Below are 16,016 nucleotides of genomic sequence, written 5' to 3'. Positions count from 1 at the left end.
GGGCAAGAAGACAAAGAGACCTGTACAGATGTGTTCAAAGCAATGGTTTAGGAAAGAACGATCTAATAGCAATGAAACAGGTTGGAGAGGGATATAAGATAAGGCAGAGAGCATAATAAAAAGAGCATGTGATTGGAAACCAGAAGACCTGGTTCCAGTCTCTGCTCTTTTACTTATTATTCTCTGATACTTTCAGAGTGTGTGTCTTGTCATCTTTAAAACAGCAATAACAACAAACTGATTAGAAGGCTCAAGTAAGAAAACATGAGGATTCACTCACTCCCTAATCTGAAAGGAAGCATACAAATGTTACTTATTACCATCATTAGTGAAGAGACTTCAGCAAAGTAAATTAAGTAGTAAAGACCAAAACTAGAGTGAAGGCAATGTGAATTGCTACGGGCAGGGTGAGGAGAAAAGTGCAATATGAGGCGTTAATGAGAAAGATACAGTAGGATTTGGCAACAAGTGAGGATAAATGAAAAGGAGAGAATTTTAAAAACCTAAGTACCAGAAGATACACTGTTAAGAGGGAGAGTGATGAAAAATTATTAAAGAATTAAACTGTGAAAATAAAATTAAGCACGAATATTTAATAATACTAAAACCATATAGGGACACCTGGGATGGCTCTGTAGGTTAAGCATCCAATTCTTGATCTCAGCTCAAGTCTTTTTTTTTTAACTTTTCTTTTTTAAGATTTTATTTATGTATTTGACAGAGAGAGAGAGCACGAGAGAGCGTGAGAGAGCACAAACAGGGGGAGCGGCAGCAGGGAGCCCAACGTGGAGCTTTATGTCCTGGGATCATGACCCGAGCCAAAGGCAGCCACTTAACTGACCGAGCCACCCAGGCACCCCTGACCTCAGGTCTTGATCTCAGGGTTGTGAGTTCAAGCTCCACACTGCCTGCTTAAAAAAAAAAAAAAAGATGGAACTAGAGGGTATTATGCTAAGCAAAATAAGTCAGTCGGAGAAAGACAAATACCATATGACTCCACTCATGTGGAATTTAAGAAACAAAACAGATGAACATAGGAGAAGGGAAGGAAAAATAAGAAAACTGAGAGGGAGACAAACCATAAGAGATGCTAAACTCTAGAAAGCTGAGGATTGCTGGAGGGGAGGTGGGTGAGGGAAAGGGATAATTGGGTGATGAGCTTTAAGAAGGGCACTGATGTAATGAGCACTGGCTGTTATATGCAACTAATGAATTACTGAATTCTACCTCTGAAACTAATAAAAAAGCAATTCAAAAAAAATACCAAAACCACGTAAAGATGGCATAAAATTCTCAAGTGGATACAATTTTGTTCAGTCATGATTATACTTCTTAATATCAGCAACCACAGCTTTACAGATTTTACTAAATTTTCTCTATTTATATTTTGAAACAAAGAATGAAAAATGTAACAGCTAGCTATTTCTTTAACTTGTAAGGGAGAAAAAGCTGTGAAGCTCCTTTGTATTACCTTGCAAATGTAGTAGACAAGTAAAAGATATTGCTTCCTTCATCTTGTCACCTGTTGAGTTCCATAAAGGCCACAGCCAACAAAACAATCTTTAATCACTATAGATTTGATGGTCAGAACATCTTGGAAGAAAGGTTTTTTCTCTGGAATGGTGATACTGGTCTAGATCATTAATTAAAAAACAATTACAATAATTCTGGCATTGAATAACTTAAAACCTGAACTAAGGTGGTGGCAAAGGAAATGGGAAAAGATTGGGTAGATATAAAAGACAGTAACAACAACACATCTATACATAAATATGAAATGGCAAGGGCTCTCCCACTTCCCAGAGGGAATCCAATTGGACCCCTCTTCTGAGCAACATCTAACTCTATCATTTAAACGAACAAAGGATTAGCTGTAGACAGAAGAGCAACCATAAAACATTAATTTGGTAAGGTCTATCTAATCTATATCTGGACAAAGAGGATTCATAACTTTTGAGGCCTGCCTAGTTAGTAATTCAGTAGGAATGACCCACATACATGAAGTGACATGTTCAGTGATGAAAAACATTGTTGATCAGTTTCCTCCAATAATGCAAATGCTTCTTCTTTTAACCTGGATATTCGATATATGAAAACAATATAGAGTTTCCTGGAGTTTTCTATGAATTCATTGTCTATTGATCCTAATATTTTCCTATGATTCTTCACCTGAACATATAAACATTGGGTGTTTGGGATATACTAGAAAACTACAAAAGCAACAGAAATTATGAACAAAAGCCATTTAATTCAGAATGTTCTTCAGTGAGTAAGTGAATCTATAGCAGAATCAGTGAGAATTATCCATTAATAAGTAAAAGATCTAGTTTTGCAACAAGAGCAAGTAGCTAAATGGATGATGATGATGATGATATTACATAAGTTATATTAATAAAGCACTAAGAGTACCCACAAATCACCAGGAATTTAGCAATAATATGACACAATTAGTGGAGCCCCCAGGACATGTTCAACTGGTTTAATTGCCTTTAATATTTGTTAAGCAACTACTATGTACCAGGAACTATATTTAGAATCTACATCTATAATTTTATTTGCTATTTGCTAACTAGTTTCTCAAACTGTGATTGTTTTCCCCTCTTTAATGAAAAAGGTACATTATCTACCTTGTATGTGAAATTGGTACAATGACTGGATTTATGTATATAGAGTAGTATTTGTTAAATGAATGAGCTGATGAAAAAATAAATGAATGGGATGGGATGGGATGGGATGGGATGGGATGGGATGGGATGGGATGATATGGTACTGGCTCTATTCAAAAGTTCCACTTCCATGGGTAATCTGTTAACAAGTCCTAGAGTGGTGTAGTTCTAACAGAAGGAACACCTTAGGGGCACCTGGGTGGCTCAGTCAGTTAAGCATCTGCCTTTGGCTCAGGTCATGATCCCAGGGTCCTGGGATGGGGCCCCACATCAGGCTCCCTGCTCAGCAAGGAGTCTACTTCTCCCTCTTCCTCTGCCCCTCCCCCTGCTTGTGCTCTCTCTCACTCACTCTGTCTCTCTCAAATAAATAAAAATCGTTAGAAAGAAAGAACGCCTTGAAAACTGATTCATCAATTTTAGAGCGAGAAGGAATCTTGGAGATCCTTTGGTCTAACTCTCTCATTTTAAAGATAAGGCCATGAGAAAATATGTGATTTGCCTGACATAACTCATCTAGTTACTAATGGAAGCAGGGCTGAGCCCCAGGTCTTCAAATTCCATTCCTATAGGATAAACAGTTCCTCCTTTTTGCCACTCCCTTGGAGATTGATTGGAGCTCCAGCAATATTTACTATGAAGTTGCTCAAACTATTAATTGATATAATAAAATACTAGCCATTATAACAAGATAAGGAAGGTTACTTTTCTTGTTATCTCATAATTTCAGCTATAAAACCTCAAAAAAGTTTCTAGACACATCCCACAGCATTTACCAAGAGGTGGCCAAACTGGTCCTTCAACTAGCAATCCTTACCACTCATCTTTAGGCTATATATGATAAGGCTAGAGATTCATGGTCAAAATACTTTTAAAAGAATTCATAAGTATAGAGAACACTGTTTTCTCATTTCATCTCCAAAGTATAGGGAAGTAAAATGCCTCTCCTCTATCAAGTCAAGTGAGGGGGCGGCCCAGGGTTTTCTTTACTTATAGAGACTGAAGAGTTATAAGAAGGGGACTGTGGCATTACATTTCTGCAGAATGCAGACTGTCCCATCTGAAAATGTCTATGTTATAGAGGACAGTCCCATTCAGAGTGTCTACCCAGAGAGGAGAAATGAGCGTCTCTGGGAAAATCTGATACATGTCCTCTGGATTCCAGGTGTAAATATATAAAGTCTGAAGAGAGGAAGTCAAAAAAACAAAACAAAAAAAAAAGAGGACAGTTACGGAGCAAGTGGCACTTTTGTTATTGACAAGTCACAGATACGTGATATTTCTCATTGACCAAGTAGACAAAAAAAAGAGTGGCCAGACTATCAGCCATTTCATAGGAATTGTGCCAAGGAATGTTGACTACCACCAGGGTAAATGGACATTCACTGTCACAGGCTATAGATACGAGATATGAGAGCAAGGAGGGAAAAGAGAGCATTCCCAAACGGTTATGCATAGAATACAGCTCCCATTACAGATGTGGCAAGAAGACTGCCCTCAGGAGGCTCTACAATGAACTTGAGGACATAATAGCCAGCTAGCCAAGAGAGCACAACAAAAGCATCAGGCAAGGAAGTACACAGAACACTAAGTAAAAAGAAATTTTGCTTTTCTTCTTTTATATGTCTCCCACTCCCTCTTTGGAAGACCCAGAAGAGGCAGAGTGAGCATGAAAGGAGAAATGGAAGAGCAAATTGAGGCAGAATAAGGTGAGCAAAGGGGAGTTCCCCTTTCCCGCTGTAGGTTATTAAGTCTGTGGTCAGGACTGAGCTAGATGGAAAGAGAACAGAGAATTGGATGTTTTCGGTTTAGACTGGGCAGTACTTTAATTTCTGAAAATGAGACCATTCCTACAGATGAAAATAACCTGAAAGTAACAGGACCTACTCAAGAGGTTGGAAAGAAAAACTTAACAAATTTTGATTGAAGCATAAAGCAAAAGTTTCCTTGCTGGGCGCTACCAAATTCAGTCCACTTAAACAAACCAGTTATACACAGTCTTTAGGCATCAGCTTTAAGAGGAAGACTTAATGACCTAGGAAAACATTTATGAAATGGAAAATGTGAAGCGAAAAAAAAACATGATGGAAAACTGTACATGCAATAGGATTCAATTTTTGTTATATCACATAAAAAATGAGATTATATTAAAATATAATAGAAATAAGAAATAGATATAAAATGTTTTTATTTCTCAGGGTGGTGAAATTCTTATAAATTTTCAAAAATAAATAAGTAATACTTCTATCATCAGAAAAAATATACTGCTCAAAATTTTGCAAGTACCCTTGTGAAAAAAATATGACATTTTTACTATTACAATCAAAATCAGCTTCTATCATTTCTTTAGTGTCATTAGTATTATTCCAAATTTTGTAGCCAAAAGCAGTTGCCTTAACAATATCAAATGATGAGAACTACAAAAATGCTTGAATCTCAGGGCCGGAAACAAACTGGTCGATACTATGTTCATTCAAGAACCTCAAACAAGCTCTCCACAAGACATTAACATGGCAGGCCAACGCTACCAGAATATAGCTCAACATCTCCTCTCCGTGGGGTTACCAGATACAAAATTTTCCTTACCCACTGTCTTTCAGCAAAACATCAAACCACAGCAAAATCAGCCATCTAAAATCTTCAAGTTGCTCTTTGCTCTAAAATACAGAAAAAGCTCATCAAACTCTAAAGTCAGCATCTGAAGTCCAAATTTTTCAGATTATCCTTTAATATAAAAATTTTAATTCAATACTCTGTAGAGCCTCTAATTTGGCCCCACCGTGTCTCTCACTTCCTTCCTAAACACCTCAACTGTGTGTTGGAAATCATGGTCCAGCAGCAGCAGTACAGGCAAGTGTTTATACCTGGAACACCATCTAGAACCAAGTTTGCTGGAATTCAAATCCAGCCCTGTCACTTACAGCTGTGTGGCCCTAAGCAAATTGCTTAACTTTTCAGTTCCCTTATTCATAAAGAACAAATAATAGTGCCTAAACTATAGGATTATTGTATCATGTGAGTTAGTATGCGTTCTGAAGTCAGAACATTTGCTTCTGCCACATAGTGAGTGCTTATTAGTTCATTTATTTTGACTTGAAAACTCACCTACACCCTAGACCTAAAACCTCACCTGCCCATCCCCTGAGGACATGGCTTTTACTGAAACGCCCTCAAGTAAGGCGATTTTTTCCATCCACACAAATAAGTCATTGCCTGCAGGTGAGTTTTCTTCTTGCTCCCTAGTGCAGTTTCCAACCTGTCTCTCCTCATTCCTCTCCCAAAGATCCCATCTTCTTTGAAGCAGATGTCATCAGACCCTACCACCCCTCAAATCCTTTATTGCTGTCCTTGTCACACTGTCCCATCCATTGATCTCACCTACAGTCTACAGGATCCCCTTTACCACTACTTCTACCAGCATTCTTGGCAACTTCAAATCCCTTATGTGATACACCTAACACCATTATTTCACAGTTCTTTGACCTCCTTAAAACCATGCTCATTTTTGTGAAAAGAAAAAAAAAATGCATCTTCATATTCCCAGATCCAAACTACATGTATCTATACCCACAAATTCTGTTTTTTTTCTCTTGCTAAAGGACAAAGGTAAAAGTGTCTCTGCTTCTATCTAAAGCCACTCTTTCCACTTACTCTTTCCAATCTCATCCCTAGTCTCCTTCTCAAGGGCTTCACTCCTACAAATATCTCCTCTCTTTCTTTTACCATTAAAATTAAAAATTTTAATTCAATACTCTGTAGGGCCTCTAATTTGGCCCCACCGTGTCTCTCACTTCCTTCCTAAACACCTCAACTGTGTTTCCTCTCCTGGATGATTCCCATTAGGCATAAACATTGCTCATTATCCCCCTTTAAAACAATCCTCCCTTAACCTTGTCTTTCTCCACCTCATTTCTCTGCTCCCCTTCACAGCAACATCCTCCAAAAGCATTACTGATTTCACTGTGTCTGTTTGCTCATCTTGCATTCTTTTCTTAATCCGCTCCAACCAAGCACTCCTGAAACACGTCCTATGAGTTACCAATAACTTATCTCTTACCAAAGCCAATAGTCAATTTTTGCTCACCTCTTACTTGACTTCCCAGCAAGCAACATTTGAAACAGCTGACCAACTTCTAGGACAACATACTCTCCCTGCTTTTTCTAATCTCACTGACTACTCTTCTCCAATCTCCTTGGCTAGATCTTTTTCTTTTACTGACCTCTAAATTGTAGAGTGTCCCAGAACTTTTTCCCCACAAGTCTTCTCTAATTTTTTTCTCTTCACCGATGACCTCATCCAGTCCATGCTTCAACCATCTAAACGCTGTTGCCTCTCAAAAGTTTATCTTCAACACAGACATCTAGCCTGTGATCCAAACTCATATATTTAACAACCAACTTGACATCTTTATTAGGATATCCAATGTATAGCTATTGCAACAGAGCCAAAGTAGAACTACTGACCTGCCATCCCAAAAAATCCATTTTTCCTCAAACTTTCAAACCTGAGAATCTACTTAATTCTCTTTTATCACACCCTTTATCCGCAAATCCTAACAGATCTATCTCCAAAATATACTCCAAATCTACTGTTCACCATCTGTCCTGCTACTGTTTAGTCCAAGCCACCTCCATCTCTTTTCTGGAACACGTTAACAGCCTTCTCATTGGTCTCCCCGTTCTATTAAGTCTTGTAACACAGTTCACCCTCTACATAGCAACCACTTATCTTTCTACAATGTAAATCAGATCACGTCATATCTCCACTTAAAGTTCTCTAAAGCCTTCCCACTAAAATGAAAGTTCAAAATTTCCATTCCAGATTACAAGGCCCTAAATGATCTGGCTCCTGCCTATCTCCAGGCATTATCTCCATCCTCTTTTTTATTTGCTGTATCTGGCTATACTGCTCTTCCTACAATTCCACTAACACACCAGCTTATTTTTCAAGGGTTTTGCACTTGTTTTGCTTAGAATTCTCTTCTCTCAGATCTTCTCATAGCTCACTTCTCAGTATTCAGGTCTCAACTCAAATGTCTCCTCCCAGCCAAGGCCAATTATTATCAAGCATACCGCTGCATATTCTGCATAGTACTAATCAATATCTGAAATTACTTTTTTTATGTTTATTGTCTCTATCCTCACCCAATGTTAGCTCCTTCAAAGTGGACACCCTTATCTTGCTTACATCTACGAAGGGTACCCAACTTACCATGGTTTGACACAATTTTTCAACCTTCCGATGCTTCAAAAGCCATACACATTCAGTAGAAACTGTACTTTGAATTTTGATCTTTTCCCGGGTTAGTATTATGCAGCATGATACTCTCTTATGATGCTGGGCAGCTGTAGAAACCTGCAATTCCCAGTCAGCCACGTGACCACAATAAAGGTAAATAACTGATACACTTAAAACCGTTCTGTTTTTCACTTTCAATAGGAGACATTCAACACTTTATTACAAAATAGGCTTTGTGTTAGATGATTTTGCAAAACTATAGGCTAATATAAGTCTTCTGCTCATGTCTAAGGCAGTCTAGGCTAAGCCATGATGTTCAGTAATTTAGGTATATTAAATGCATTTTCAACTTAATGATATTTTCAACTTATGATGGGTTCATCAGGAGGTAACCCCATCGTAACTCAAGGAAGATCTACATCTATCCTCCACACCCAGAACACCCTTCCAGCAACATCAATGGCAATCAAATATTTTTTGACAGACTGACTAAAGTTTTTATAACAATAATCAAGAGTATACTATGTTTGCTCCTCTGGTGTTAAGAACCACATTTGAGGGTGCCTGGGTGACTCAGTTGGTTAAGCGACTGCCTTCAGCTCAGGTCATGATCCTGGAGTCCCAGGATAGAGTCCTGCATCGGGCTCCCTACTCAGCAGGGAGTCTGCTTCTCCCTCTGACCCTACCCCTTTCATGTGCTCTCTCTCTCTCTCATTCTCTCTCTCAAATAAATAAAATCTTTAGTAAAAAAAAAAAGAACCACATTTGCCATGCCTACTGATATAGTAAGCACTTCACAGAGCACAAAAAAGAGACAAAGTCTATCTGTGCTCTTAAATAATTCAAAATCCATTTGAGAAGGGAGGAAAAACCAACATAAACCCAAGACACTAAAGACCACTATTTACAAAGCAATCTATCATACACTACAAATTATACTTACATACACGTATATGGTAGCATTAGTCAGTAAAGGCACCCTTAGGAGAGAAGAATTCTATGAGGTACATATTATCAATATCTTTTACAGATGAGGAAATTGAGGCATAGCCAGCTTCAACAATTCACTCAAGGTTAAAAACTAGGAAAGGAATCAAGTTCAATCAAGTCTCTTAATATCACAGCCCATTCTCTGAGGAGATCGTGTCTGCCACTTCCTTATAAAAAGAGCTACCTACTATGAAAGGTACATCTAACAGAAGTATGATTGGATAATAACAAATGGAGAAGTCAAGGACTCATAGAAGTCTATACTTACACTAATATTGAGTGCTCAAAGTGCCTTGGGTTTTTGATCTAGAAAGATAAAACAGATCATCAGTCTCCTAAGAAAAAACACAGCCTATTACCCACAGAACATCAGGATCAATGCAGTGGATAACAAGGAAAAGACAGACAGTTAACTAAGGGATTTAAAATTGTATCCAAACTATATTCTCAGAAATGGAATATTCTAGGGCACTTTCTATAGAAGGCTCCTGCCTCACTTAGATCCAGGCTGGCCTCTCTGAATGTCTTAAGTTATTAACTAACTGTGTGGGAAAAGATATGTGTATATGTGTGAACATGCAGGCATGTGTGCATACTCATGTCCTTAGTTGTGTGGAGCAGATGTCAATAAATCTTTGCAATTAATATCTGATGAAAATTAGATGAAATCTCTGGGAGGGATTTTTTTAGTGGAATGAGTAGGAAATTAGAAAAGATTAGAGAGAATAAGTACAGAGGAAAAGAAAAAAAAGCAAATAAACCAATAGGGCTATGTTAAAGATCAGGAAATGGGAAACATCAGATGTCATGGGACTTAAATTATTAGGAAGAGCTTACATTACTATTTTGGAAAATAAGGAGTCAGTTTTCTGTCTTAGAAAGTGAGCTATTGTGATTACAATGGCTATAGAGATAGACCACTCCAAAAACTTGCACAAAATGTGTTCATCCTTCATTTTTGGCATGTTTCAGAGAGCCATCAGACCTGCAAGACTCTCAACTGGACTGAATTTCTCAAGGGCAAAACCCATATCTGATTCATTTTGGATTTCCCAGTGCCTAACAAAGTGTTTGCATTGCACTTGATTTTGGTGGGATTCAATAATTAATAATTGGGACCGAACTGAATTGAAATATATTGAACTGATCTGAGCCAAACTGAATCGGAATGATCAGTGATGGCAGCTACTTACTGTCTTCACAAATTCATTTTCATTCCTCCATTTTAGATATCAAAAGATACTTAAGTAACTTCTGCTGTATTTACAACAAGCTTGGAGCAATAGCTTTCATTTTACACTTTTAGTGGCTCTTTACAAAGAAGATGTAATGTACTCAGCAGAAGTATGATTCACTTTACACGTAAAGGGACTGAGTCATGGAGAGGTGCCACGTTAGTTTTCCACAGGGTTACTTTAACACCACTGCCACCTCACAGTGAGTCAATGGAATAGAAAAGAGCTGAACTCAAAGTCCAAAAGTATTACTTTCATCACCAAAGTTCATTTTAAAAGATTCAATTATAAAAGGGAAATTATGTAATGTGCAAATAAACCTACTTGGTAGTACAAAAAAAAAAAAAACGACAAAGATGACTGCTTTTGGAAACAAATCCTTTTACTGCATTCTTTTTTCAGGTAAATAGCATGGTTCTCATCAGAATGTACAGAAATTAACTCAAATATATAAGCATCTGTTTTTGCAATATGAGGGAATCTGATGATTTTGAAGGGTATTTATCCTGTTATATTACTCTATTTCTACCTCTGTGATTGTTATTTTAATAGTTAACATTTGGAGGATTCTGCTTGTCAAAGACAGTAACTAGGGCTGTCTTAGTCATCTTCAATACCCCATTTAACTTTCTACCACATATTTTCTAAGTTCATCTGTCATCACACTGCTCCATTTCACAGTAAACCAACTTGTGAAAAACACAAAAAGGTGTTTTTTACCAGTTCAAATCAAGTTTGTTTTCTAAACAGGATTTTTTAAAAAGTGAAGCTTGTTTTCAGGATTAAGTTTCAGACTCTGTTGATACCATTATCACTCAGAAACTGGTTTTACAATGCTAACAAAACTACAAAGGTTCCAGCAGCAAATATTGTATAAACAAGAAAAACCTAATTATTAAGTAAGGTCTTAAAAAGGAGTCAAAAATTAATTTTTTTATTTAATTATGGTAATTAAACTAAAAAATATGCCAAATGACTTGTCTCATAATATAAACTCTAAGAAGGAAGGACAAATTAATAAAAAAAATTTTAAGCAAAAGAACTCTGTCACCTCAGTCAAATCTATTAATTCTTTCATGTTAGATATGGAAATAGTGAGATGTTTTCTTAGAGCTCATATATATAAGTGTGTGTGTGTATGTGTGTGTGTGTTCAATCACTTTTGTGGTCTTAGTAAATACTCTGTCAGTACTAGTAGAATTGTGCTTGGGTTAATGATATACCAAGAAATATATTTAAGAGGTTTAAGGATTAACAAGTCAGCCAGCTCACCTTGCTAGGTAAGCAGTTGGAAATCAATAAGTATTCCCATGTCCTTAAAGATAAACAGGAAAGGAATGTCATTCCATTAGTATACATACCAAGAGAGGACAAAGATTTAAAAAAAAATTTTATTCCACCTAGTCAAGAAAGCATAATTATCTCAACCTTGACTTTCATAACTCATTGTATTCATAAAGACAAACTAAGACATCCATTCTATCATAAATACAATGCTGATAACTTCAACTGGTAATATCTAGGTCAATATCATCTAATATAAATGCACTACTAGGGGCGCCTGGGTGGCTCAGTTGTTAAGCATCTGCCTTCGGCTCAGGTCATGATCCCGGGGTCTTGGGATTGAGCCCCACATCAGGCTCCCTGCTCAGTGGGGAGCCTGCTTCTCCCTCTCCAGCTCCCCCTGCTTGTGTTCCCTCTCTGTCTCTCTCTGTCAAATGAATAAAATTTTTTAAAATAAATAAATGCGCTATTATTCTTTTTTATTCATCTTTACTGAGATACAATTGACAAAATCGTAAGATATGTAAAGTGTACATTGTGATGATCTGATATATGTGCAAAATTTTTTTTCAGATTTTTATTTATTTATTTCAGAAAGAGAGAGCACAAGCTGGGGAGACAGGCAGAGGGAGAGGGAAAAGAAGACTCCCTGCTTGCTGAGCAAGGGAGCCTGATGTGGGGCTCAATCTCAGGACCCTGAGATCAGGACCGAAGCCGAAAGCAGATGTTTAACTGACTGAGCCACCCAAGCACCCACTATATGCACACTTTCAAAGGATTCCCCCAACAAGTTAATTGAGACATTCATCACCACACGTTTGCCTTTCTTTTCCCCTGATAAGAACTTTCAAGTTCTACTCTCTTCACAAATTTCAATTACACAATATAGTGTTATCAACTATAGTCACTATGTAACACATTAGATCCCCGAACTTTATTCATCTTATAACTGAAAGTTACCAACCTCTTCCTATATCTCTCTGTTCAAGAAATAAATTTTTGCAAGTTAATGAATACAACTAACATTTCTTAAGGCCTGCTATATGCCAAGCATTATTCTGAGTACTTTAAAATATGCCAATTAAATCCCATAACAATCCTATGAGATTAGTACTCTTATTATCTCTATATCATAGAGAAACCAAGATGATGGTGGAGGGGTTTTTTGGCTTTTGTTTTTTAAAGATTTATTTAATTATTTATGAGAGAGAGCGCACGCACTCAAGAAGAGTGGGGGGGTGGGGATGGGGCAGAGGGAGAGAGAGAATCTCAAGCAGACTCCCCACTGAGCACAGAGCCTGGTGCACAGCTTGATGCAGGGCTCAATCCCACAACCCTGAGATCATGACCTGAGCCAAAACCAAGAGTCACACGTTTAACCCACTGGGCCACCGAGGTGCCCCAAAGGTAGAGTTTTATAAACAAGAGCTTACCAAGGAAAGTATTCCTGTCTTGAAAAGAAATTGTGGGGGCACCTGAGTGACTTAGTCAGTTAATGGCTCAGGTCATGATCCCTCAACAGGGAGCCTGCTTCTCCCTCTCCCTCTGCCATTAACCCTGTTTGTGCTCTCTCACTGTCTTTGTAAAATAAATAAATAAAACCTTTAAAAAAAAGACAAGAAATTGTGGTCACTGTAAGTTTTACCTAGAAGAGGAAAAACAGAAATTTATAGATATAGATGAAGAGAGAGAAAAAAATAGGTGGTAGAAAGAGGAAGAGGAAGGAGAAAGGGAAAACTAAAAAAGAAAAAAGAATCGAAAGGCAATTCTAAAGGCAAAGCATTTACGACATTCATATAATCTTAACAACCCTATAAGATGGGTATTAACTCCATTTTACAGATGACAAAACCAAGGTTCATAAAGTTTAAGTGGCTGTCCCAAAATTCTGAACTCAAAACTTTGTGACAATCAAGTCCATGCTCTTTTCAACAAGCCATGCTGCAAAGAAAAATAAAATTAAGGCAGGTTTGGGGGGAAGGGAAAAGACAAAATTAATAAGGAATGTGAAGCCAGAAAAAGAGAGATCAACTAGTGTTTAGAAGTTCCTGGGCGGATACTGGGATAAGATGGGGCACTATTGCCATAGAACCATGATGTTTTTAACTGAGAGCGCAGGGCTGCCGGGAACCACAATGGCTACTTGATTTACATTGATCCCCTCTCACATTCTTCTTCTTCCCATCCCATCTCATTGTCAGTGAAGCTGCTGTGAGAAATAGCACTTGCCAATTCACCTAGACATGCCAGTCCCATACTGAGTGATTACAGTGTACACCAATGATTTGGCCTAGCCCAACACACAGTCTATGGGCTGCTTCATCAAAACTGAGATGCTAAGCTATCATTGTGCATACATTATAAGACCACAGCAGAAGCCAACAGAAGAGAACCATTTTCATATTTTTTTAAAGATTTTTTTTTATTTGACAGAGAGAGAGAGCGAGCCAAGCAGGGGGAGTAGCAGGTAGAGGGAGAGGGAGAAGCAGGCTTCCCACTGAGCAGGGAGCCTGATGCAGGGCTCAATCCCAGGACCCTGGGACCATGACCCAAGCCGAAGGCAGACGCTTAACCAACTGAGCCACCCAAGTGCCCCGAAAACCATTTTCATATTAATGCATAGGTAGACATAGTTCAGGAATGACCAAATTTTCCATTTCAAAATGACAATCAAGAGAGCCACAGATGAGGACTCAAAACTTCAAAGTTTCTTGACAAACTCATATACCCCCTTTTTTTAAAGATTTTTTTATTTATTTTGAGAGTGAGAATGAAAGAGAGAGAGAGTACATGAGAGGGGAGAGGGTTAGAGGGAGAAGCAGGCTCCTCGCCGAGCAGGCAGCCCAATGCGGGACTTGATCCCGGGACTCGAGGATCATGACCTGAGCCGAAGGCAGTTGCTTAACCAACTGAGCCACCCAGGCACCCTCATATACCCTTTTTAACCAAAATGTCATACAGACAATTTGACAATCTTTTCATCAACTGATATTAAAAAACAAGTATCAATTTGTCTATTAACATTAATGTATTTTATACCATATTAGCCAGATTCATCAACTCCTTAGAGGATTTTATGTTTTAATGAGTGTGTGTGTATGTTTCATGTCAATTCCATAATAAAATCACAACTTCTTGATCCGTGAAATCTGTCTTAAAATACACTGGGGTCACCAGGCTAGCATGGGGTAGGGGGGGAAATTGGACAACTAGCCTGGCCAAAGGCCTAGATGACATGAAAATGAAGTGAGGTCCAGAAGTAACACAGGCTTGATCAGTGCCAGCATGTGTACAGAAGTGGATTCAAGTGGGCCACATGAGTTGAAGGAAAACTCACTTGAATAAAAAAGGGAATGAGTCTCCTCCTCTACAGAAAGCTTTCAATAATTTCACTTAAGCAAATTTGGACTCAAGATATGGGGAAAGGGATACAAATCAGAAAACTGAACATAAGTCAGGTCTGGACAAATAAAATAGGAGATTACAGGGAAAGCTATGACCCCAAAAGCACAGGCACATAAGATTGGAGCAGTAAAACAAGGTTCAGACTAATCAGGTGGTGGGGCAAAGAACATGGTTTTGATTTACTTGTGGCTTTATTTAGGACTGACCCAGAAACTCAGAGGTACAAAGCAGAGAAAATAATGATAATAAAAATGACAGTAGTGTCTACTCTTCACAAAACATTTACTAAGTGCCAATAGTATAAGGGCTTTATATACATTTTCTTATTTAATTTTGATAGCAAACATATAAGCGAGGTGTTATTTTCTCTTATTGAGCCCCTGTAGACTTTGAATATAACAATATTTATTGAGGTCTTATAGATACCGAATGTAAAAATATTTTCATTCATAATGGTCTAAAAAAAGGGATGAAAATTCTGGAACTGGGGTGCCTGGGTGGCTCAGTGGGTTAAGCGTCTGCCTTAAACTCAGGTCATGATCCCAGAGTCCTGGGATCAAGCCCTGCATCGGCCCTGCATCAGGCTCCTTGCTCAGCGGGAAGCCTGCTTCTCCCTCTGCCTGTCGCTCCCCCTGCTTGTGCTCTCTCTCTCTCTCTCTCTTTCTCTGTGTCAAATAAATAAATAAAGTCTTTAAAAAAAAAGAAAGAACATTCCGGAACATGGTTAGAAATCATTTTCATCAGTGTTAACTGGTATGTACTGACTCATCCTCACTAATATCTACTTGTTGCTTCTGTATTTGTTGTAATTGTAAAATTTATTTATTTATTTTTTTAAAGATTTTACTTATTTATTTGTCAGAGAGAGAGAGAGAGAGTGGCAGGCAGAGAGAGAAGTAGGCTTCCTGCTGAGCAGGGAGCCCAATGCAGGACTCGATCCCAGCACCCTGGGATCATGACCTGAGCCGAAGGCAGATGCTTAACCGACTGAGCTACCCAGGTGCCCCTGTAATTGTAAAATTTTAAAAAAGCAGCAAAGCTAATATGCCCAGCCAGGGATAAAACTCATAATCTTAAAAACAAAACAAAACAAAAAACTCATAATCTTGGCCTTATAAGCATCACACTGAAATAACTGAATTTACAGACTACCAATACCCACAGCACTCTGTAACACAAGATTTCTTTATTCCTATTTTT

The 16,016-nt window shown here is 38.1% G+C and overlaps 1 protein-coding gene across 1 annotated transcript in view; it reads right to left on the bottom strand.

The window, feature by feature from the left end:
- Positions 1–16,016, bottom strand: part of KIF21A (kinesin family member 21A) — a 145,956-nt gene that overhangs the window by 116,962 nt on the left and 12,978 nt on the right. The window contains exons 2-3 of the mRNA XM_073877710.1: positions 11,400–11,442; positions 9,161–9,198 (exon numbers count right to left, since the gene is read on the bottom strand). Of these exons, the coding sequence (XP_073733811.1) occupies positions 9,161–9,198; positions 11,400–11,442 (81 nt within the window). The remainder of the gene's footprint in view (positions 1–9,160; positions 9,199–11,399; positions 11,443–16,016) is intronic.

The sequence above is a fragment of the Callorhinus ursinus genome, unplaced genomic scaffold (genome assembly GCF_003265705.2).
Source record: "Callorhinus ursinus isolate GAN/ISIS: 27379988/994484 unplaced genomic scaffold, GSC_fseal_2.0 scaffold27, whole genome shotgun sequence".
NCBI lineage: Eukaryota > Metazoa > Chordata > Mammalia > Carnivora > Otariidae > Callorhinus > Callorhinus ursinus.
This window is presented reverse-complemented; position numbering and strand designations above follow the sequence as displayed.